This window comes from Urocampus carinirostris, chromosome 19 (genome assembly GCF_059441175.1).
Source record: "Urocampus carinirostris isolate Australia breed hairy pipefish chromosome 19, RoL_Ucar_1.0, whole genome shotgun sequence".
NCBI lineage: Eukaryota > Metazoa > Chordata > Actinopteri > Syngnathiformes > Syngnathidae > Urocampus > Urocampus carinirostris.
Genome location: NC_142367.1, coordinates 403,288 through 427,314, shown reverse-complemented (window position 1 = coordinate 427,314; position 24,027 = coordinate 403,288). Strand labels below are relative to the sequence as shown.

Sequence of the window (24,027 nt, the reverse complement as noted above, 5' to 3'; positions counted from 1 at the left end):
TTTGGTTTTCTTTGGACATTTCAATTTTTTGTGAACCCATGTTTGTTCATCACTTCGTACCTTCTTTTGGTATTAAATGCAATCCCTCTTTTTGAGCACCCCTGCCTCTGGTTTCTGCCTCCCCCACATAGGTCCATTATTTCAGCAAAACTTAACAGAATGACCCGACCATCAATGGACCCAGAGGGAGGCTCCCTGTTCCAGCGGTGACTTTTGTCTTTTATGTTCCTGCCCTGGCTGTGGGCAAAAGGCCCCTCGGCGGTGCACTGATTTCCTGTCTCGGGGGCAAGGAGCAAGGACCTTTAGGCATCCTGTTCTCATCGCTGCAGTCTCCATAAAGAAAGGGTTTTTGTTTTTTATGGTGCTGTTTGGTACCCGGCCATTGATAGAGTCTGACATACCTCCTACCACCAGAGGGTTCTAACCAGGGTTTGAACTGGGCACAGGTGTGTCCAGTTATCACACACCTGTGCCCAATTGTCCATAACCCTTTGAAAAGACAACACTGAAAAGGTTCCGTACGTTGAATGATGAGATGCGACAGGACCTCTGCTGTGCCCGTGTCCTCACCTAATGGCTTCAGACCAAGACAGCCAACTGCGGAGAAAAAAACACATTTTTCTCGTATTTGAATCTTATTAGCAATAGTCGATCACCTAATGCAATGGCCATGAAGGAGTATCGCGCTTTGATTGCAAACACAAACAAAAGAGGTGTACAGCAGGGGTGTTGGACTCATCTGAGCTAGGGGGCCACATTTTAGAAAAAAGTATTCCGATAGTTGTATTTTTTTACTATTTCCATTATTTAATTTGTTTTAAATTTGTTTTATTTTTTAAGGATTTTTGTTTTAGAGTATTCTGCAGTGGTATTTATATAGTATGTATGCAGTATTTTTATAGTACATCCATAGTAGTAAATTTGAAATCGTTTTGTAGTCGTATTTTTACTGTAACATTTATGTCGTAGTATTTTTGTATTACAGTAATACTGTAGTAGTATTTTTGTTGTATTTCTATTGTACTTTTTTCTTTTTAGAATGAAAAAATAATATATTAGGTCACCGTTTATAAGCTTTAAATTTGACTTTAAGATTTTAAGCAATAATGCAGTATTTTTGTTGTAGTATTTTTGTTGTTATCACATAGGAAGGGACATGGTTGGCACAAAATGATAGGGGTACTTTATTTACCATTATATGTATTGCCATTATATGTTTACCGTTTTCGTTTGGCGAGGCAAATGATGAAGCCTGTGGCCTGCGGACCATAGTTTACCCACCAATGCTATAGGAGGACCTTTTGTGGAACGCAAGCCCCGCAAAAAAAAAAACAGGGATTATTGCACAGGCTATAAAACAGGTCAAAACAAACTACTGCCCGCAAGTCAGGTGCAGGCTTTTTCATCCGGCCCACTAGAGAAAAATGGTCAAAATATAATGAAAATATATATAATACAGTACTACTCGTACTTTGTCCCCAGAAATACTACAAAATTGAATGTTAAATTTAGTGCTTAAAACAGAGACCTAATATGTTATTGTGCTTTTATTCTAAAAAGAATAAAATGCTTAAGAAAGAAGACAAGAGTATTGCTACAGTGATACAATGATACAAAAATAGTACTAAAGAAATACTGAAAATACAGTTACAGGTATACAACAGATATACTACAAAAGACGGTACAAAAATATGACAGGGATACTACAAAAACAATACTATGGTAATACTACTGCAGAAATACTACAAAAGTAATGTAAAAGTAAAACTACAGTGAGACTACAAAAATACAGAAATTCTACAAAAATCTGAGTGCAGAAGTTCTACAAAAATGCAAAAACATAACTACAGTAATACTACAAAACTATATAGCAAATGTAGTGCTTATAACTAATATATGATTTTGGATCATTGTGAGCATCTCAAAACCAATTTGATGAAACTTATCCACGTGTGCCAAACATGCGGTATGCGGATCAGGTCAGGCCTGCCAATGTTTTATTTTGGCTTGTGAGACAATACCTGGAAAAGCACAAGAGAAAAATCAGCGGCAGTTTGAAATATGTCCGCATGATGCAGGCACCACCCGCAAAGCACCAGGAGCTATGTTACTTGGTTTTCTTTCTCTTACCTCTCTATATTTTATGAACTTTTTCTTCCTACCTTTCTGACTCTCTCTTTCTCTTGTTATTATCTCACTCTTTCTCTCTCTTCTTCTTCTTTTTTTATTTTTCTCTCTCCATTTCTACCTCTTCTTTTCTTTTTTTCCTCTTCCACACTCTCTTCTCTCTCTTGCTCTCTCACTATCTCAATGTCTTTCTTTTTGGCTCTCTCTCTCTCTTTGACCATTTTTCTCTTACTGTAGCTCTTTCTCTCTCTTGTTCTCTCTCTAGTTCTCCCTCTTTTGTCATTCTCCTTTTTCTCTCTCAGGCTCTCTCTTGTTTTCTTTTTCGCTAGCTCTCTTCTTCTCTTATTTTGTTCTCTTTATCTGCTTTCTCCTTTTCTCTCCTTTTCTCTTTATTCGGTTCTTTGTATCTCTTGTTCTCTCTCTGTCTCTTATTTTCTCTTACAATCCCTCTCCTTTTCTATTTCTTTCATTGTCTGTCTTTCTCTCCTCTCTCTCTCCCACTTCTTTCTGTATATAACTCTCTATCCATGTTTCTTTCTTCGAACTTTTCTCCTCTCCTTTGTTCTTTTTTTGTTCTCTCGTTCTCTTTTTTACTCTTGTGTATTCTCATTTTCTCTATCTTGCTCTCTCCCCTGTTGTCTCTCCTCTTTCTCTGTTCTCTCTTTCTTGGTTCATTTTCTATCATTCTCTTTTGGTCTATCTTCCTTTCTTTAATTATTTTGTTCTCTCAACTTCTCTCTCGTTCTCTTTCTTTTTCTCTCTTTTGTTTTTTTTTTCTCTTGTTCTCTCTTTAATCTACTAGTCCGGCCCCCGGTAAAAGTTTTTTTTCTACCAAATGGACCCAAAGATCAAATGAGTTTGGCACTCCTGATCTATTTAAAAACAAATATAAAGAACTATAACATGTAGATGTCGGCATGTATAATTTTTGATAAATAAAAAAAAAGGTCTCAAGGATAGGCCCCTTGGCCATATATTTGAAACCATTTCGACTTGACTCCAAATAGTTGCCCAACACTGTCATAAAAGACGGACAAAAGAAGATGTGCCACACTTCAGGAATGTGTGACAACCTGTTGAGGAACAATTGCGGCACATGGCGTACAACTACTGTTATAGCTTACGACTATTATACGACTATTACTAATGTCCGTAACGCCACCTCAAAGTTTACCTAAAGCAGCTGTCGCCTCCCCTACAACATAAACAGACTTTGCCTTCCACTCGTCCTTCACTGAGCGCTCCCATTCTGTGTTCAAACAAACAAAAGAGCAATTTTATCCACACATTTTGTGTCTTTTGCATTTTCTGTACACTAGGGGGTCCCAAACATTTTTCAAGCTACTTTTTGCTACCAGTTAGCGCAAAGGGCACACCGTTTGATATGCATTTCTAAGTGACTTAGGTTATTAACTAATTTGCTCCCAAATACAGCTATAGTAGTTAAAGATATTGACTGGGTTGCCATACATGGCTAAAGATGTCTATAGGCTATAGGCGTCAAAAAACATTTTAGCTAGGCCTAGCTCAAATTGATTTTTGATGTCTTTATTCCTCAATGGCAACCTCGCTTGAATGAATGTTTAATGTCTATAGCCGTTTATGGCAACCTAGTCAAAATGGCCCCTTGACGGATATGGTCGTCATTGGAAGCCTAACTAAAAGCAGTGTCTGAAACTCATGACAAAAAGTTAGCGGACACCAGGGCAGACAACTCTGAAAAGTTGCCTGCCCAGCCATAATGTTGCCTGGCCCAATTTTCACAACTTGAAACACAATAAGACGACTCATCGCAAAAGAAAACCGTTGTTGCCAAGTATTAAGGATTGATAATCAGAATATGTAACAGAACAACACTTTAAATTTAGGTTTATTATAAATCTACTTATAACATTCATTGCGCGTGTATGACATCACTATTTTCAATCTGCCATCAGAATGCACCTGTATTTACTCATCTTCATTCATGCAAAGTTTGCGTTGCGTCGTCTGCTACAAGTCACGTCCCTCTTCTTTCCACGATGCTTTTAATGTACGTTTACGTTTTGTAGCGTCATCATTTTGTCAGCTTCTTTTAAATCTTTCTTCTGGGGCTGAGATTTTGGCTTGATTCCTAAACACTTATCATTTTTTCTTGTGTTCTCTGTGCGTCTACTTTGGAAAATGATATGCAAATGCAAGACATTATAACACTCGGGAGAGTCCGGAAGCATTAAGTTATTCGATTCAGGCTTCTGATTGGCTGCCGAGTATGCAAATTGCCAAACGAAACGTAATTCAGAAATTTCCAAACCGAACAAAGATTTTGAAATTGGAATAAAGCAAACGTTCGATTTGAAAAAAAAAATAATAATAATAATAATAATAATAAAAAAGGAAAGTTTGGTTTTTCTTTCTTGAAAAAGTTGTCGGCCACCTGGGCAGAGACGTTGTGTAAGTTGTACGCCCGACGTAAAAGATGCACGCCCCGGACGTCTGGGCAGACGTTATTTCAGACACTGCTAAAAGGGGTCTTTGACGTGTCCAGCAGTAATTGGCAGCCTTGTTAAAATTCATCGCTAACATTTCTAGCGGTCAACATCAGTCTGGCTAACATGGATTTTGGTTGTCTGTAGCTGTTAACGGCAGCCTAGTTAATGGATGCTTGACATCCATAGCCGTCAAGTATCTATTTTGACTAGGTATTCATAAACGGCTACAGAGGATTCTAGCTAGGTTGCCATTAACAACTATAGACATTAAAAAATATCTTCATTAGCTAGGCTGCCACTATGGCTAGGTACGTCAAAAATCTGATTTAGTTAGGCTGCCTTTAATTGCTATAGACATCTTACCTAGGCTCTCATTGACTGCTATAAATGTCAAAAATCAATTTCAGTAAGGCTGACATTGATTGAGCTAATATGTTGTTAACATGTTATTACAGAATACATTTTTTGAAAGTAGGGTTAAATAGACTCAGTCAATCATAATTTTCCTGGAAAATCACAATAACCGAGCACTGGTGAGCTATTTTCAGAACAGGCCCGCAGGGACCTCAGCTATCCTTAGGGGGCACCCTGGTGCTCACAAGAACCATGTTGGAGACCCCTGCTGTAGATGTTTTCTTACCTTCTTTTCTTTCCTGTATGCACATCTGTGTTGCTTCCACAGCTCTCGGGCTTGTGAATATGAGGCCGCCGTGTTTTTCCGGTTGGAAAAGCTTTAGGGTGGAGGTCATAAAATTGTGTTTAAAGGGACATGGTGTTTTTTTTTTTTTTACCACTAAATGTATTGCACGACTGAAAGAAGTGCTAAAAAGGACAAGGCAGAATGCAGCGAGGCTTTTGACAAAGACAAGAAAGTTTGATTACATGACCCCGATTTTAGGCTAACCTGCATTGGCTCCCTGTAAGCTTAAGATGTGATTTCAAGGTTCTGTTGGTAGTATACAAAATCATGCAAGGAATTGCTCCCTCATATCTTTCAGATTTAATTTCCCCCTATTTTCCGGTCCGGAGCCTTCGCTCTAAAAATTCTAGTCTACTAGTGATCCCAAGAGCCAAGAAGAGATCCGCAGGTTCGAGAGTGTTCTCCATTCTGGCCCCGGTGCTGTGGAATGCTCTTCACCCCTGAGATTCGATCTGCAACCTCAGTGGAAATGTTTAAATCTAAGCTTAAAACACACTTCTAGTCTATAGCATATGAATAAACTATATTTTATGTTGACAATATCTGTGTATTATTTGCTCTCATGTAGGTTTTAGATGAGAGGATGGTGTCATAATAGTCTGTAGTTTGCAATAGTCTTTGATCTGTGCAGCCCTTTGACTCTTTGTGATTAAGGGCTGTACAAATAAACATGACTTGACTTACACTCCCCCAGGTGGAGTTAAAGAGCCTCATGGCATGAGGGAGAAATTATCTCCTCAGTCTGTCTGTGGAACACGATGTGTGTGTTTACATAAACTTTTTTGTGTACATTTACGTACGGTTTATGTGTTCCTGTATCTTTTTGTATGTTTATGTACATTTTTGTGTGAATTTTCATTCAGTTTGTGTTTACATACATTTTGTATGTTTATACATGTTTTGCATGTTTACGTTTTTGTGTGTTAACGTACGTTTTGTATGTTTACGTTTTGTGTGTGTGTCAGGACCAGAACGGAAACAGGACCCACTTGCATGAGGTTTACCACAAGTTTTATTGAAAGAGAGAGGAAGAGCAGTGCCCACAATCCGGTTTTCGCTGGACGCGGGAAGCAAGTCACTCTCGTACTTGGATTGTGATCCGATCACAGAAGTGGATCTTCCGCAGTGAGTGATGGCAGTATCAAGGGCGGAAAACTGGTCGGTAGCTAGGACTGGGAGCGCAAGACGTGGTCGGGGTCGGAAACGAGTCGAAAGCCAGAAAGGGAGAGTAGACATAGTCGGGAACAAAAAGGGGTCGTAAGCCGGGACGGGAGAGCAGACGTGATCGGGATCAAAACGGGTTGTAGCCGAGGCTGAATATTGGTGAACTGAATTTGCCGGTAAACCCGTGTGTCTGCTTTGTGGAGCTAATGTGGCTGTAATTAAGGAATTCAATGTACAGTAAAATGGAACTACCTGACAAAACATCAGAGTAAACCTGAATGCGGAGCAGAGAATACAGAAATTTTAATTTTTAAAGAAAAATATGAGGACCCAGCATATGTTTTTCACCAAGGCAAAATTCCCAAAGTGAAAGCACAAATTTTATTTATAGTCTCATTTTTTTCACATTTTTAATTTCTACAGTTTTGACAGGATATATTTTTATGTTATTTGATGTTTAAGTGTAATATTCCTGTTGTTTTACGTTAAAAAAAAGTTTTATGTATTCAATAAATATTTACTCTGTTCGGCCCGCTACCAAAGGTGCGGTTTGAGTTTTGGTGCAATCGAGTTTGACGTTACTGATTTAAAGTAACGAAAATAGTTACTTTCCCTGGTAACTAGTTACTTTTACTATAGAGTAATTCGGTTACTCAGTTACATATTGGAAGAAGTAGTGAGTAACTTTAACTAATTACTTTTTCAAAGTATTGAGAAGTGCCCAACACTGTACAAAATACATACTGTCCCTTTAAGTAACATTTTAAAGTGAGCAACAACAAATGGCTGCTTACCTTATCTGACAGGGTGTTTATAGAAACAAACTGAAACGAGAGAACAGGCAAGAGTGTAGCTTGCAGGCCACGTGACGTCATCTCCTGCAGAATTGCAAAAAATATCAACTTTAAAGCCCCAGTGTGTAATATTTGACCACTAAATGGCACTTTTTGTCTAAAGCTAAGTGAAACCAGTGCCACAGAGCACAGCGTTGCAGTATGAATTCCACTATGTAAAATAAATACAAATTCATCCACCTATGATTTTTTGTAATAGAAATTAACGTTGGTATGATAGCTCATGTACTTCTTGTAATATATTGATGAGGTGTCCTTTCGGGCTGTGCCCGGCCGGACCCCGTGAGCAAAGGCCTGGCCACCAGGCGCTCGCCAGCAGACTCCACACTGAAGAAGACTACGCTGAGTTTCACATGACGGCGTCAGTGAATAAGAGGAGTTGAGAGAACCGGACATAAGAAGAAAACAATAAAGATGATACAATACTGTAACGGTCACACCGGCAAAGATATTGCAGGTTATTTTCACATGAAACCTTAAACATTGTCAAATAATCTGAAAAACACTATGTCTCGTCTCATCTCATTAGCTGCACCGCTTATCCTCAGTAGGGTAGCTGAGGATAAGCCCATCTCGGCAATCATCGGGCAGTGGGCAGGGGACACCCTGAACTGGTTGCCAGCCAATCGCAGGGCACACAGGGACAAAAGACTCGCTCGCTCATTCACACGTAGGGACAATTTGGACTGGCCAATCCACCTGAAAAGCATGTCTTTGGAATGTGGGAGGAAACTGGAGTGCCCGGAGGAAATCCACGCAAGCACGGGGAGAACATACAAACTCCGCACAGGAAGTCTGGTAGCTGGATTTGAACCCACACAGGAGGTTCTCAAGACCTTAGAACTGTGCCGCACACGCGCTAACCACTGCGCCGCCGTGCTGTATGTTTCATTAATATTCTGTAGTGGGTTGACACAATTCACCGGGGGAACACTGTTGTTGAGTAGAGAGTTCTAGAGGGACAGATTAGGAAATCGCGCTGGCCCTTTTACTGATTAGAGATATAGCTATGTGCTATTGTTGTTGTGCCCTGTTTTGAAGAGCTATGTCAATATAAGCGCGTGAATTCATGTTCAAAAGTCAGATGAGTTATCTATGCATTTTCTACTCAACATCTTTTTGAGGTCAGGAGGTCTGAGAATACTGGCCATTGGCTAATCCGGATACTTGAATAATTCCCCCGGTCCATTTCAATCCGAATTAACCGAGTTTGACTGTACCAATATATGACAGTTTTGCCGAGTTTTCAGATCAATGCTGTTTTTTTTTTTTTGAATGAAAGTTTTTTTGTACCACCAGGAGGACCTAAATATTACACACTGTCCCTCTAAAATCCGAATAAACGGTGTTAATGCTGTTGATGTGTCTTTACCTGGATGTAAGGATCAGGCCCTTGGACTCCATCTCTTGGCTCCTTCAGAATCAGAACGTTCATTTCGAAAAAACTGCAAATGGAATTATTTATCATTGATCAACTAAAACAAATATACTAGTCACTACCTATTGACACATTTGTAAGAACGGATGAGGGCGTTCACGCAAAACTACACCCAACATCTGTTCATTTACTGATAACATAGTAGCTTTGATGTACGCATATTCATAACATTATTTACCAAAGCCATGAAATGCAATCAGGAGAAGCAATTTACTTAAATGACTTTAACATTCTCTTATCGTAACACAAATTTTGCATTATAGTTTTGCAGCTATGGCTATTTGTTGTACATTAATCTCGCTAGCTTGAGCGCACTAACCAAGTTAACATAAACAAGTGAACAGGGCATTTTATAGGTGATGAAAACTTTCGTCTCAAACAGAAAATACATACTTTTGGGAGTAAAATGTAATTTAAAATGTTGTAGAAGTCATTATCTTAGAGTCTAGAGCGAATGTGTGACTTTAAATTGTGGATAAAGCAAAAATAAAACAGGCCTCACCCCTTCGCGATTGGTTTAACCTAATGACGTAAATACTTCATGGGCGGGGGGAGCCATGCAATAATAAGCCAAAACGGCGTACTCAAAAGCACCCATCCATTATTTGCACCGCTTATCCTCAGTATGGTCGCAGGGGTGCCGGTGCCCATCTCAGCTATCTTCGGGCAGTGGACAGGGGACACCCTGAACCGGTTGCCAGCCAGTCGTAGGGCACACAGAGACAGACAACTCACTCGCTCATTCACACTTAAGGACAATTTGGACTGGCCAAATGACCTGACCTGACATGCATGTTTTTGGTGTCCACATGGGAGGAACCAGAGTGCCCGGAGGAAACCCACGCAAGCACGGGGAGAACATGCAAACTCCGCACAGGAAGGCTGGTAGCTGGATTTGAACCCATGACCTCAGAACTGTGCCGCACATGCACTAACCACTGCGCTGCTGTGCTGTCCCGCTTTTATTTTGTTTTTATTAATTTATTGTATTAAAGAGTTTTTATTTCAAGTTGCTGTAATGTAGTGCTTTCTAGTCTCCCGATGTCTAGCATCAAATGTTTGCAGCTGGTTCAGAATGCGGCAGCTAGACTCTTGACTAAGACAAAAAGGTTTGAGCATATTACTCCTGTATTGGCCAACTTGCACTGGCTCCCATTCCACTTAAGATGTGACTTTAAGGTTCTCTTGTTAACATACAAATGTTTGCATGGACTTGCGCCCTCCTATCTCTCAGATTCGATTTCCCCTTATGATCCTGCATGGAGCCTCCGCTCTGAAAATGCCGGTGTACTAGTGACTCCGAGAGCCAAGAAGAAGTCTGCAGGCCTGAGAGCGTTCTCCATCCGGGCCCCGGTGCTGTGGAATGCTCTGCCTCCGGAGATAAGGTCTGCAACCTCAGTGGAAGTTTTTAAATCTAGACTTAAGACACACTTCTATTCAAAAGCTTATGATTGATGACCTCCTCATACTTTGTATTGTCCTGTCCTTTTCCGACTGCCTGGTTGGTGGTGATACGAGGGAAAAGGACGATTTGAGATGAGTCAGCGGACCAGCATCTGGACCTGAAGCATGTCAACGCCTGCATCGACCAGCCGACAGAGATGGTAAGCTGGTTCGTTGCTGTTATGGACTTTTTGGACTAGTTTACAGGCTTGAGGAGTCATTGGTGTCAGGCAATTTCCAGACAAACTTCAACATGTTACCTAGTGTTCTCTTTGATTGATATTTATTTATTGTTTGTGTACTGTGACAATGGTTAATCTATTCCACCTTGGTCATCCTGGAAGGGGGATTGCCACTTGTTCTAAGGTTTCTTTTTTCCTCACGCTGAGTTTTTCCTTGCCCTCATGTTGGTTTAAGATCTGGCTATGGTGTACGTAATTGTAATCCTGTGCAGTCCTTTGAGAAATGTTTGCGATTAAGGGCTTTACAAATAAATGTGTATATATATATATATATATATATATATATATATATATATATATATATAGGAAGAAATGGATGTATATATCCATCCATTATCTGCACCGCTTATCCTCGGTAGGGTTGCGGGGGTGCTGGAGCCCATTCCAGCTATCTCCGGGCAGTGGGCAGGGGACACCCTGAACTGGTTACCAGCCAGTCGCACAGGGACAGACAATTTGCTCGCTCATTCACACCTACGGACAATTTGGACTGGCCAATGAACCTCACATGCATGTTTTTGAAATGTGGGAGGAAACCGGAGTGCCCGGAAAGAACCCACGCAAGCACGGGGAGATAAACTCCACACAGGAGGTTCGATCTTATGACCTCAGAACTTGCCGCTGCTACCACTGCGCCGCCGTGCTGCTTTTCCAAGACACGCCACGAGAAATGGCACGACTCTCGATTTAAGGGAGACAAACTGCTGCAATCCAATCACAGATTGACGTAAAATCCGACGAAACAGAGCCCAAATTACGTCACCGACGGTCTCAGTCACGCCCACACGCTGCCCACGATCAATCACCCGATGTGTGCTTGCTGGTTGCAGAATGGCTTCTTCGGCTAAAAAGCGAGCAGTCGGTGTCGGTGAGAACCCTCAGGATACCGGGACTACTTCAGACGACAGTCCGGAGGGAGACAATACTTCCGATGAGGACAGCGAATCGTACGAAGAGGAGGTAAACGAGGTGCGGAGGACATTTGAGAATCGCTCTAGCTTGCTTGCTAACGCTAACACGGGTCCAAAATGGCGTCTGTAATTTGCACGCTGATATAAGTCAAATTGTTTGCTGTTTAGGAGGTTACAGTGGACTTCGAAGCACACGCCCTTTCCCACAACGACTTTGGTGGCATCAAAAAGCTCTTACAACAGGTTAGTTGTAGTTTATGAGGTGAAAACGTGAGCCTGAATTTTGACCGATGCTTTGTTGCGCTCCAAGCTGTTCCTGAAGGCTCACGTCAACACGTCAGAGATGACCGAGATCATCATCCAGCAGACTCATGTGGGTAGTGTCATCAAGGTGGGTCGCTTCTTCACTCGTTAAGCCCTCAAAGGAATTATAAAATACCATGTATTTTCGATTAGGCACAAAAGATTTAGTGTTCCTACCCACAATCATTTATAAATGTTTTCAAATGGGATGGCAGAGCTATGCCCTTGCACAATAGTATTGCCTTTTACACGCTGGTTAACTACTGTTAAAAGAAAATAACTCTGAAATTGTTTAATTGATGTTGGAAATGTCAGGAAAAAATGTTAAAACGTCATATCGTCACGTCATATTGTCAAATATAAAAAAATTGTGAATATGCTTGATGGCTGTGTTTTGCTGCTGTTGGTGTCGGTGGATTTGTTCAGACCGAGGACAATCGACTTTGGCCTGGACGGATCTATTGACACTAACAAAGATGTTATATAATGAAATTGTGAATATGTTTGATTTTCGAGAAGGTTTGTTCAAACCTCACTTTGTGTTTGCTGTTAAAAACGTAATATTGGAATATAATATTGTGAATGTGCTTAATTGCTGTTGAGATTGTCATGATTGTTTTCTGTTTTTAGTGTCAATAAATTTGTTCAAACCAAAAAACGCGCCATGGATCTCGAGGAATTGTTGTTCAAAGTAGACTCTTTGACCTCATATCCCCTAGAGCTGTGACCTTCGTGTGTGGAGTTTGCATGTTCTCCCCGTGCTTGGGTGGGTGTCCTCCGGGCACTAGGGTTAGGGTAAGGAGTCTTGCATGTCAGGTTAATTGGCCTGTCCGAATTGTCCCTAGGTGTGATGACAACGAGAATTGAAACAATGTCCGACTGTTGAAGTAGGTCGGTGCATAAATTCAGGTCCCCTTGTTGTTTAATTGATTCAAAAACCTTTAGCACTGTTGGGAAATTAATAATCAAAATGTACTGTATACCAAATTGTTCGACTTAGTTATCTGACTCCATTAACCAAACACAACCTTCATTCAATTATGCGCGCTCGTATCTTGAGAGAAAAATGACCAGGAAAACCGACATTTCACACGAGAGTGGATGTTTATTTTTCCTAACAGAAGAACTAAGTGTACTCAGGAGACGGCCGAAGAAGTGACTTTGGAGTGTGTGGGAAGCCTTCTTCTAAACTTCTTTAGCTTTTTCTTATTGGCCTATGTCTCCCCGCAAGATGGCGTCTCGGCTCCTTACCATGGGCGTGCCAAGCAGTTGTTTGCGCGCCTTGAGGTCTGGCTCTCCCACAACAGCGCCTGTCGTTCAGCGTCAGCAAATCCACAAGTCCTGTTGTCAAAATTTCCTAGACAAAATATTATGCATTTCGAACAGCCTGCCCTGGCATTGAACTAAAGCCAAGTCAGTGAATATCTATTGCATTAAACTCAATACATGTAAATTTGTAGTCAATTGTATAAAATCCTTTAACACTAATTATCTGGATGTTAGGTAAGCTCATTGATCCTTGACCTACATACACAGGTGAAGCCAAACATGAGAGAGGGTATTTACGGCGGCCAGTTGCAAGTTGTTCTCTTTTCATCTTCTCTAAAGAGTGGCAACATGGGAGCCTCAGAACAACTGTAAATGACCTGAAAACAAAGATTGTTCAACATCATGGTTTAGGGGAATATACATAAAGCTAGCTCAGAGATTTCAGCTGTTTCCACTGTGAGGAACATAGTGTGGAAATAGAAGCCATAGGCACAGTTCTAGTTAAGTCCCAGAGTGGCAGGCCAAGTAAAGTCTCAGATAAGGAGAGGCGAAGGATGGTGAGAACAGTCAAACTCAACCCACAGGCCAGCTCCAAAGACTTACGTATATACTTTTTTGTTTTGTCATGTTTGAAATAGTTTTCATTCATTCAATATTGAGTAATCTGAGTTGGAACACACAGAAATTGAACTTTTTTCATTCTTGCCTTATTTTTTCAATTTATTTTAGTTTTGAATTAAATACCTAGCAGATGAGTGCTTTATAGGCATCTTAGCTGATCACAATTTAAACAACTAAACATCAGGGCTGTATGATTAGCCGAAATCTAATCGATATTGTGATGTGACGTAGTTCGATACTGTAACCGCAAAATACTGTTTTTTTCAAGGATTCATAGCTCCAGTTTATTTGAGTTATGGAGTGTTTGGCCAACAAAAATTGTCACATTTTGAGGTTTACCAGTGCCGGCCAATCAGAAGCAGGTTTTATTGGCACCAACCAATAAAGGCGTGGCAAAGTTTGCAAGACGTGTGTGCACGACTTTGATAGGCTGGTGTAAGCTGCCTTTCAGTCAAACAGGCCTTGCACAAATGACCACCATTTCGGGCAGTGGGCAGGGAACACCCTGAACTGCTTAAACGTGAATCACAAGTGGCATTAGGCACCTTTTTTGGGGGTTCTAATTTGAATACACTCTGTACATCTGCAAGTCATTCTTTTCAGAATTTCATTGGGCTTCCAATGTGTCAATCTTAAATTGAGTCAGTTTACTACTGGCTAGAGATATTTAAAGCTAAAAGATGCGATGCACGTTTCATCAATACAGGCCCCCTTGAGCTAATGTGGACTGTGAAAAGCCCGCAATTAGATGAGAGTGGTTTCAATCAAAATGTCAAAAGCCAATGTAATAAAATTATGAGTCTGTTTTTTTTGTATCTGGGAAGTATGTGGCAAAAAAGACTGATTGCAACAAGAAAGTCCAATGATGCAGAAATGCTTTTAGGCGAATTTATTTTCTTTATCGGTCAGCATTATCATGTTTTGGAGTAAATCTTTTTCACTGTTGCATTCACTGGACTGTCGTGAATGTGACAAGACTGTTACATTACATTATCGATTTCTGTCTCTGTATTTTATTTATGGCATATTCGAAATGTGTAGTGAAATTTTTTTTCAATGCAACTTAAATGTTTCTGACTTGAATGTTTATTGAATTCAGGGTTACTTTACATGACGAGTACAGTAGCAGCATAAATTTCATATACCAGTAACATGTAGTTACATTTATAAGTTACATTGGGTCCTTTGTGGGCAGCCGTTACGCTGATGTGGCCCTTGGTGAGAATGATTTTGACACCCCTGGTTTAAGATGTTAGCAAAAATAAATTTGTCTTTATTCCCAAGCAATCTGAGGTGCCTGAAGACAGCGATGATGACGACCCGGATGAAGTGTTTGGATTCATCACAATGTTGAACATCACTGAAAGCAAGGCAAGATCTCATCACCAGTGTTGGGCACGTTACTTAAAAAAAAGTTGGTCACTACTTCTTCCAAAAAATTACAGTTAGAAACTGAATTAGTCTATAGTAAAAGTAACTAGTTACCAGGAAAACCAACTATTTTACATACTTTGAAAATAAGTTGGCCATAGAATTTTAAATGTTCTGAGCAGTATTCGAGTGGGTTAAATAGAAAAGAACAGACATTTAGCTTATAGATTCTTGTAATAATAATTGCAACTCACATTCAACAGATTTATCCTAAACTTCAAGTGTAAAAACGGTAAACAATATAAAGTGAGTTAAATAATGAAGTTTAACTCACAACATAAGACAACTGGTCAAGAAGACATATGCTACTGTACTTCAAGTACTGACAACAAAAGTCAACTGTAACAATATAAGGTGAGTTCCACTCTGAAGAATAAATCACAATCTCTAGTAAGACAATTGCTCAAGTAGACATATGCTACTGACTTCAAGTATTTTACACAACAAAAGTAAACAGTTTAACAATGTTAAGTGAGTAACACTGCAGTGTTAAATGAATGAATCAAACTCTCGGAACCAAAAACTCTGGTTGAGGTGAAATGGGCAACTATTTTGTTCACAACTAAAGTCAACAGTAACACGTTACAAAGTCCACTTCCTCTCTCTGTTCTTTCATGGACATAATAACATAAGAACTCCATTGCCCATGACGCCATAATGTTCCTGAGCATGCGCAGTGTGTCCACTAATGTTATGGCTTACTTGCGAGTGACACGAAAGTAAATATCCATCTACGCCGACACGCCTTATCTCAATTTGTCTCAAAGTAACGCACAACTTTTGACCATCAGTAACGGTGTTGTAACAGCAGAAAAAAATATTAGTTACAGGGTTTGTACGGGTGCTTGAAAACCCTTAAAATGTTTGATTTTTATTGTTGTCCTTTCAAGGTTTGAAAAGTGATTCAACTTTAAGTGCTTGTAAATGCTTGAAATTGATGCCATGTTTCTTTAGTTACATGTTGAAATAGGTGTTTTAACTCATTCAATGGTTACAAAAATGATTTAGGCTCCTTATGGGGGTATTTAAAATAATTTTAGAGTCAGAAATAGGGTTGGGGCTTGTGTTACAGCTAGAGTTTGGTGTAGGGTTAGGATAGTTTGAGCTTCATATTAGGGTTCTAAACTAAATATAGGTTACATTTTGAAACAGGGTTAGGGCTAAGGGTTTGGGCTGTAGGGGTTTTAAATGATTTTATGGTTCCAAAATAAGGCTGGGGGTAGTGTTACCACTAGAGATAGGTGTAGGCTAAGAGCTGGAACTAGAGTGTGGCCTCTGCATCAGGGTTCTAAACTAAAAGTAGGGTTCCAAAATCAGTTTGGAGCTAGGAAGACGGTTTAAAGCAGGGCTAGTGTTAGGAGCCAGGGTTTGAGCTACATATAAGTGTTCTAAACTGAATGTAGGTTACCAAAATGGATTTAGAGTTAGGGTTACAGTTTGAAATGGGGTTAGGGTTACAGATAGGGTCGGGTATATGGCTATGGTTAGGAGTTGGCATTTGCGCTGTAAGTTATGGTTTCAAACCAAAATAAGGTTGGGGCTAGAGTTGGGGTTTGAAGCTAAGGTTTAGGCTCCTGTCTTTTGTTTTGCGCCGGATTTCCTTTTTGAACGGTACTGGAAAAATTGTAGTATTGGCTTTGGAAGTTCTTAAAAAGTGCTTGAATTTACACGACTCCGGCCTTATTCCCAACACTGCTTGTCACCGGCTCTCGATAGTTGGACTCTGGTGACTTGATGTGCTTGTATGCAGGGCCTGCAGTGCATGGAGCAGTTGAAGCAGCTGATCTTGGACCAGTGCGAGAAAAGCTCAGGCCACGCCGCTGCCGAGCAGCTGGAGAAGATTCTGAGTGACATGGCCAAGCCAGTAGGCTTATTGTTGAGCGAGCGCTTTGTCAACGTGCCGCCGCAGATTGCTCTGCCGCTGCACAAGCAGCTACAGTGAGTCCTTGCATCTTGGCAGGTTTACCACAAATCATGGACTACAGAGCTCGGTTGATTAACCCCTTAACACTCAATTCAAAATATATACTCATCAAAGAAACATCAAGATTAGTCTAAAACAAGATACCCATGAACAATAGCTGGCATAACTCATCGATTATTTCCTCTGGCCGTCATCAAATTTTTTGAATGTATGCAAAAAGGGCTTTGTCAAGGACAAACCAGAAAATCCAACTCTATGGAATATTTACTCAAAGACACACAATAATGCCAACAAAAAAAATAATCCTCCTAAAAGCATATCCACTCCTATCAATGTTTTTTCTTGTAGTAAGTTTGTTTTGCTCTAAAACCTCTCATCAACAATATACAGACTCATAAAAATATTCCCAATATGGTAGTTAAACCCCCCCCCCCCCCCTTTGATTGACACCACTCTGCCAATAGCAGGCTTTGTTTACGTTCCACAGCCCACATTGGCCTGAAAAGGACATTGCCTCCTGTAGCTCCGAATATCTTAAGTAGTAGATTTGAATGATGGACACACTGGTTAGCCAATGAAATTTCCAACATACCCTATTTTAACGCCTATAAGGCACACTGTGTTAAAAGTGGAACTCTCTGGCTGGTTCTATTTCTGAATTCATGAACACTTACGGCGTACTGGCTCATTGGGCAAAAGTGCGTCACAACCGTCTAAACCACATCCACACAGACAAGCATACAAGTGTGCGTATTAACAAATAGAGCAGCGGGAGCAAAACTTAGTTTGGTTGTGGTTTATTTAAGTATCGATTACAAAGTAAAACACATGAATAAGAACTTGTCGGAGTACGTTTTTCAGCTTCTCCATCTTAAAACTTAATTCATATTCGATGTCACAGCTTTCTAGCCTTCGTTAGCACTATAATTTTCAAATTCCTCGATACGCAGCAGCATAAGCATCTATGAGCGCTTCTGCTAACAATACATTGCATGTCACATTAAACCCCTCAATTTCACTAGAATTCAATAAAGGTAATTCACCCACAAGGCTACAGCAACTTCCCACAATGGATTAACTATCAGGCATTGGTATTAGAGGCATCCACGTGTAGCAACTGTCAAATCACAGACAAATGACTCATAACGGAGGCAGAGACAGTGTGTTAGCTGTTACCAATCATCATTTATGAGAGAAAAAAGTGAGTAAGAACATGTTTTCAAAAATCTGGGTGAGAAAACCTTCAAAAAGGTTAATAGATGAGGATAGTGGATAGTTGGATGAAGGAACATGTTTGTCTAGAGCAGATCCATCTCACCCAGAGTAATCAAAAAATTCCAGGAAGCATGTGTGAACATCCATCCATTATCTGCACCGCTTATCCTCAGTAGGGTCACGGGGGTGCTGGAGCCCTCTGGCAGTGGGCAGGGAACTGGTTTCCAGCTAGTCGCAGGGCACACAGGGACAATTTGCTCGCTCATTCACACCTAGGGACAATTTGGACCGGCCAATTAACCTCACATGCATGTTTTTGGAATATGTGAGAAAATCTGAGTCCCCGAAGGAAACCCACGCAAGCACGGGAAGAACATGCAAACTCCACACAGGAGGTTCGATCTCATGACCTCAGAACTGTGCCGCACACGCGCCAACTATTGTGCCGCTGTGCTGCCCATTTGTGCGCATGTACTTGGTCAATAAAATGTTAAGAAAGAAAAGAAAGAAACCCAACTTTGTTTTTGTACAAGCCGCACCTGATTTGGAGCTGCAGGCCAAACAGCTTTAAAAAATCAGTGGAGAAATGTTAACCGGGGCAGCTAGCAGCCTCCCTGCGTGGGGTTAGCTTGTTCTCCCCAAGCTTTTGGGGTCTCCTCTGGATACTGGAACTAGGAACTAGGGTTTCAGCTCCAGATTAGACTTCTAAACTGAATATAGTGTTTCAAAATATGTTTAGACCTAGGGTTATGGTTTGAAACTGGGTATGGGCTAGGGTTACAGCTAGGCTAAGGGGCTAGTGTTTGTGCTGCAAGTCAGGGTTTTGAACCAATTTTAGGGTTTTAAAACAATGTTGGGGTTAGAGTTGGCACCTATTTAAATCACCCGTAATTTTGAAATGGTACCGGAAGAATTGGAAAATTGGTTTTGAAAGTCTTTAAAAAATGCTTGAAGGATTGACTGCTGCCCCAGTTGAAATAGCTCGACAGTTGCAGACACAGTCTGCAAGTCAGTGTCTTCATTGCGGCATGGTTTTACATTTCTGGATTTGAAATTTTCTTTGCTGATTTTGTCAAGGCCATTCCTTTGGCTGCTTGTCTACCTTCAGTACTTTGCGCCCTTTACCTGCACATTAGAGCACTGAGCAGAAATCACATCGCCTCATTACCTGCCACAGGCCCTCGGAATGCTTCGTTTAACTTAAACTATTGATTCCCTGATCTGCACCAGTTCTAAGCCAGCTTTTCTTTCTTCTTAAGGGGGGAGCTTGCTGAAGCAGAACGGACCAACAAGCCGTGCGGAAAGTACCACTACTGCTTGATGATCAGCAAAACCTGCATGCAGGCCAGCAAGAGCGTTTCAGTTAATGGCCCCACCCCAGAGGAGGAATTGATTTTCTTAAACGCTGAAGAGGAGTTCTTCTATCAGGTGCTCAAATTTAAGTACAGTAGCCCCTCTACGTAAGAGATCAATTTGTTACCAGATCGAGTTTTAGAATATGTATCCGGAATGACATTTCCCCAAGAGAAATAACTGGAAAACAATGAATTCGGTCCCTGCCTTAATAGTCACCCAATAACCCTAAACGGGTATGATTAGAAGGAATCAGGGAGCCACGCCCAAATTAACTAGAACTGTATTTCTCTGTCTCTTTCTTCCTGTCTCCCTTTTTTCTGTGTATTTTTCCTTTTTTCCCCTTCTTATTCCTTTCTCCCTTTCTCTCGTACGCTCTCTCCAACTCTATGGTTCTCTTTCTTTCTCATTCACTCTTTCTCCCTTTCTCATTTTATCCTGTTCTATTATTCCCTTTTTTTCTTTCACATTCTCACTTTCTCTTTCACCCTTTTTTCTACCTGCTCTTTTATCCCTCTTTCTATTTCCCATCTCATTCTCTTTCTCCCTTTCTTTCTCCCTTTCTCACTTTCATTCTTTTATCCTCTTTTTCCCTTTAGGGTTCCAATGGGGTCTTGAAAACCCGAAAAATCTTAAATTTGATAACCAAATATTAAGTCCTTGAAAAGGTCTTACATTTTGTTTACAAGCCTTATATATATATATTTATACCCAACCATCCATTGTCTGAACCGCTTATCCTCAGAAGGGTCGCGGGGGTGCTAGAGCCCATCCCAGCTATCTTTGGGCAGTAGGCAGGGGACACCCTCAACTGGTTGCCAGCCAGTCGCAGGGCTCACAGAGACAGACAATTCGCTCGCTCATTCACACCTAGGGACAATTTGGACCGGCCAATTAACATGACATGCATGTTTTTGGAATGTGGGAGGAAACCGGAGTGCCTGGAGGAAACCCACGCAAGCACGGGGAGATCATGCAAACTCCACACAGGAGGTTCGATATCATGACCTCAGAACTGTGCCGCACAAGCGCTAACCACCGCACTGCTGTGCTGCCAGATTATATATATATATATATATATATATATATATATATATATACTGGACTGTCTCAGAAAATTAGAATATTGTGATAAAGTTCTTTATTTTCTGTAATGCAAATAAAAAAACAAAAATGTCATACATTCTGGATTCATTACACATCAACTGAACTATTTCAAGCCTTTTATTATTTGAATATTGCTGAATTTGGCTTACAGCTGAAAAAAACTCAAAAATCCTATCTCAAAATATTAGAATACTTCCTCAGACCAAGTAAAAAAAATAATTTTATAACAGCAAAACTAAATCAAACATTTGAAAATGTCCATTGATGCACTCAGTACTTGGTTGGGAATCCTTTTGCACGGATTACTGCATCAATCCGGCGTGGCATGGAGGCAATCAGCCTGTGGCATTGCTGAGGTGTTATTGATGCCCAGGATGCTTCGATAGCGGCCTTCAGCTCATTTGCATTTGTAGGTCTGGTGTCTTTCATCTTCTTCTTAACTATACCCCACAAATTCTCGATGGGGTTCAGGTCAGGGGAATTAGCAGGCCAATCAAGGACAGTGATGCAATGGTCAGTGCACCAGTTACTGGTGGTTTTGGCACTGTGGGCAGGTGCCAGATCATGCTGGAAAATGAAATCCTCATCTCCATAGAGCTTTTCAGCAGATGGAAGCATGTAGTGCTCTAAAATCTCTTGGTACACAGTTGCATTTACTCTGGACTTGATGAAACACAGTGGACCAACACCAGCAGCTGACATGGCTCCCCAAACCATTGCTGACTGTGGGAACTTCACACTGGATTTCAAGCAACTTGGATTTTGCTCTTCTCCAGCCTTTCTCCAGACTCTGGCGCCTTGACTTCCAAATGAAATGCAAAACTTGCTTTCGTCTGAAAAGAGGACATTGGACCACTCTGCAACTGTCCAGTGCTTCTTCTCCATAGCCCAAGTCAGACGCTTCTTCCGTTGTCTTGAGTTCAGAAGTGGCTTGACCATGGGAATACGGCTATTGTAGCCCATTTCCCGGACACGTCTGTGAACTGTGGCTTTTGATACCTGGACTCCAGCTTCAGCCCACTGTCTTTGAAGCTCCCTCAAATTCTGGAAGTGGCTCTTCTTCACAATTTTGTTAAGGCTGCGGTCATCTCTCTTGGTTGTGCAGCGTTTCCGGCCACATTTTTCCCTTCCAACAGACTTTTTGTGGATATGCTTTGAAACTGCACTCTGTGAACAGCCTGCTCTTTGAGAAATTTCTTTTTGTGTCTTACCCTCCATCAGGAGGGTATCAATGATGGTCCTCTGGACAGCAGTCAGATCAGCAGTGATTTAGTTTACTGAACAAAGCTGAGTGTTTTTAAGGCTCAGGAAACCCTCGCAAGGTGTTTCGAGTTAATTAGATGATTCAGGTGATTAGTTGAATAGCCTACTTGTATACTTTTTCATGATATTCTAATGGTTTGAGATAGGATTTTTGAGTTTTCTTAATCTGTAAGCCAAATTCAGCAATATTAAAATAATAAAAGGCTTGAAATAGTTCAGTTGATGTGTAATGAATCCAGAATGTATGACATTTTTGTTTTTTTAATTCCATTTCAGAAAATAAAGAACTTTATCACAATATTCTAATTTTCTGAGACAGTCCAGTATATATATATATATATATATATATATATATATAAATTTCTCAAATGTTTTCATTTTTCCTGTCATATCTTCGTGATAGAGCTAATAAAAGTATAAGTTAACTAACAAAATTATGGGACGCTTTGTCATAAAATTATATTCATTTTCTCAGACTTTCGATCTCTGACAAAATAAGAGTAACTTTGGGATGGGAAAGTGTTGGATTGACCTGTTGTGATCAAGTGATTTTAAGTATAACCTGGGTTCTGGCTGTACCAGATAATGAGTGGGACAGCTCGCCATTCTGAAGCCTGAACCCTTCACAGCGGCGATGCTGCTGTCTTGCGCAATGGTGTAACCTCCCTATCAAGGTTCAACCCTCCGTCACAGGGTCGCCCAGCTTGCGTCCAGAACCCATTGCGGCGGGGATAACTGCAACAGTCAGTTTCGGCGGGGATAAATGCGGCAGTCGGGCGTGGCTGGGTAATGAAACTCATGACAAAAAGTTACCGGACTTTTTTCACAACTTGAAACGCAATAAAAGGACTAATCGCAAAAAAAAAAAAACTATACAACAGAACACTTTAAAATTAAGTTTATTATAAATCTACTTATACCATTCATTGCATGTATATGACATCACTGTTTTCCATCTGCCATTAGTATGTACTTGTATTTACTACTCTTCATTCGTGCAATGTTTGCGTTGCGTCTTCTGCTACAAGCCACGTGAGCTCTTTCCACGATGCTTTTAATGTTTGCGTTCTGTAGCGTCATAAATTTTGTTAGCTTCTTTTGAATCTTGTGGGACTGAGGTTTTGGCTTGTTTCTTAACTACTTTTCCATTTTTTTTGCGTTCTCAGTGCGTCTTCTTTGGAAAATGCTATGCAGATACACGACTTTATAACGCTCGGTAAAGTCTGGAAGCACGAAGTTATTCGATGCAGGCTTCTGATTGGCTGACGAGTATGCAAATTGCCAAACAAACTGAAATTCCGAAATTTCCAAACCGAACAAAAATTTAGGAATCGGAATAAAGCAAACGTTTGATTTAAAAATAATTAAATTGAAAAAGTTGTCGGCCATCCGGACGGGCGGAGACGTTTTGTAAGTTGTACTCCCGACGTAAAAGATGCACGCCCCAGGCGTCAGGGCAGACGTTATCTCAAACATTATCTAAAGACATCTAATATCTCAGATTTTTTTAAACCAGAGTAGCTTGTATGTAGAGGGGCCACTTTATTGGAAGTAATTTGCTGCCTGCTGCCATAACAGTAAATAAAAACGGTATTGATGTGGATAGGAGTGAATGATGTTCTGTGTGTCTTCAAATGTGATTGGACAGCACGCCGTCTCGAAGTTCCACTTTTCGGTGCAAGAGGACGCCGACTCGTGCCTGAGTGGTCGCTGGTCCTTGAAGGACGTTCCCATGAAGCCGTTCCGGACGGTCATGTTGATCCCGGTGGAGAAAATCCCCACCATCATGGACAAATTCAGGGAATACCTCACCGTCTGACGACTGCTCGCCGCTCACAATATCTGATTGGAGGAATAAACCAACCCCAAATACGGACATTGTTGGAATTATGTCACGTAAGTGACAGTAAGAGTAATGTTTAGAGAAATTCACCACACTTGTGAACAGTGATTGGTGTTATTGCATATTCCTAAAATGTACTGTATTTTTAAAAATTAATCTTCTCAAATGTCATTGAGTTTATCTTTTTGTACTCCAGCGTAAAAAATTGTAGTAGAACAATTACAAGATATAATAATTAATTACCTTTTTGATTTAAAATACAAGGTTTGAGCTTGAAATCCTTGAATTTGAAATTTGTTTTCAAGGTCTGGAAAACGCTTGAATTTTGTATAAAGTGCTTGAAATGTT

At 40.6% G+C, this 24,027-nt stretch overlaps 2 protein-coding genes across 10 annotated transcripts in view; one reads left to right on the top strand and one right to left on the bottom strand.

The window, feature by feature from the left end:
- Positions 1-11,591, bottom strand: part of uros (uroporphyrinogen III synthase) — a 16,190-nt gene extending 4,599 nt beyond the window's left edge. Inside the window, exons 1-6 of one of the 6 annotated variants that reach the window (XM_088324023.1) lie at positions 11,047-11,591; positions 8,689-8,761; positions 7,257-7,340; positions 5,239-5,329; positions 3,302-3,376; positions 523-597 (exon numbers count right to left, since the gene is read on the bottom strand). In XM_088324023.1, the coding sequence (XP_088180149.1) occupies positions 523-597; positions 3,302-3,376; positions 5,239-5,329; positions 7,257-7,340; positions 8,689-8,751 (388 nt within the window). In that variant the 5' untranslated portion in view covers positions 8,752-8,761; positions 11,047-11,591. Of the gene's footprint in view, positions 1-522; positions 598-3,301; positions 3,377-5,238; positions 5,330-7,256; positions 7,341-8,688; positions 9,093-9,147; positions 9,214-9,256; positions 10,589-11,046 lie in introns of those variants that run through there. The other 5 variants (XM_088324021.1, XM_088324024.1, XM_088324022.1 and 2 more) reach the window with 5 other exon arrangements.
- On the top strand, positions 9,383-24,027 carry bccip (BRCA2 and CDKN1A interacting protein). 4 transcript variants are annotated; one of them, XM_088324018.1, is made up of 9 exons: positions 9,383-9,863; positions 9,989-10,358; positions 11,270-11,399; positions 11,519-11,593; positions 11,661-11,741; positions 14,828-14,914; positions 16,725-16,912; positions 19,373-19,541; positions 23,485-24,027. In XM_088324018.1, exons 3-9 carry the CDS (start codon positions 11,271-11,273, stop codon positions 23,653-23,655), a joined length of 900 nt encoding a protein of 299 aa, XP_088180144.1. In that variant the 5' UTR covers positions 9,383-9,863; positions 9,989-10,358; position 11,270; the 3' UTR covers positions 23,656-24,027. The 4 variants fall into 4 exon arrangements, with proteins under 4 accessions (XP_088180144.1, XP_088180142.1, XP_088180143.1 ...); XM_088324016.1 differs by having other exon boundaries at positions 9,388-9,863; positions 11,270-11,408; XM_088324017.1 differs by lacking the exons at positions 9,383-9,863; positions 9,989-10,358 and having other exon boundaries at positions 11,061-11,399.

Coding starts and splice junctions, on each gene's coding strand:
- bccip (XM_088324016.1), top strand. CDS start 11,271: ATGGCTTCTTCGGCTAAAAAGCGAGCAGTCGGTGTCGGTGAGAACCCT. Junction 16,913..19,372: donor CCGCTGCACAAGCAGCTACA/GTGAGTCCTTGC, acceptor TTTCTTCTTAAG/GGGGGAGCTTGCTGAAGCAG. Junction 19,542..23,484: donor AAGAGGAGTTCTTCTATCAG/GTGCTCAAATTT, acceptor GTGATTGGACAG/CACGCCGTCTCGAAGTTCCA.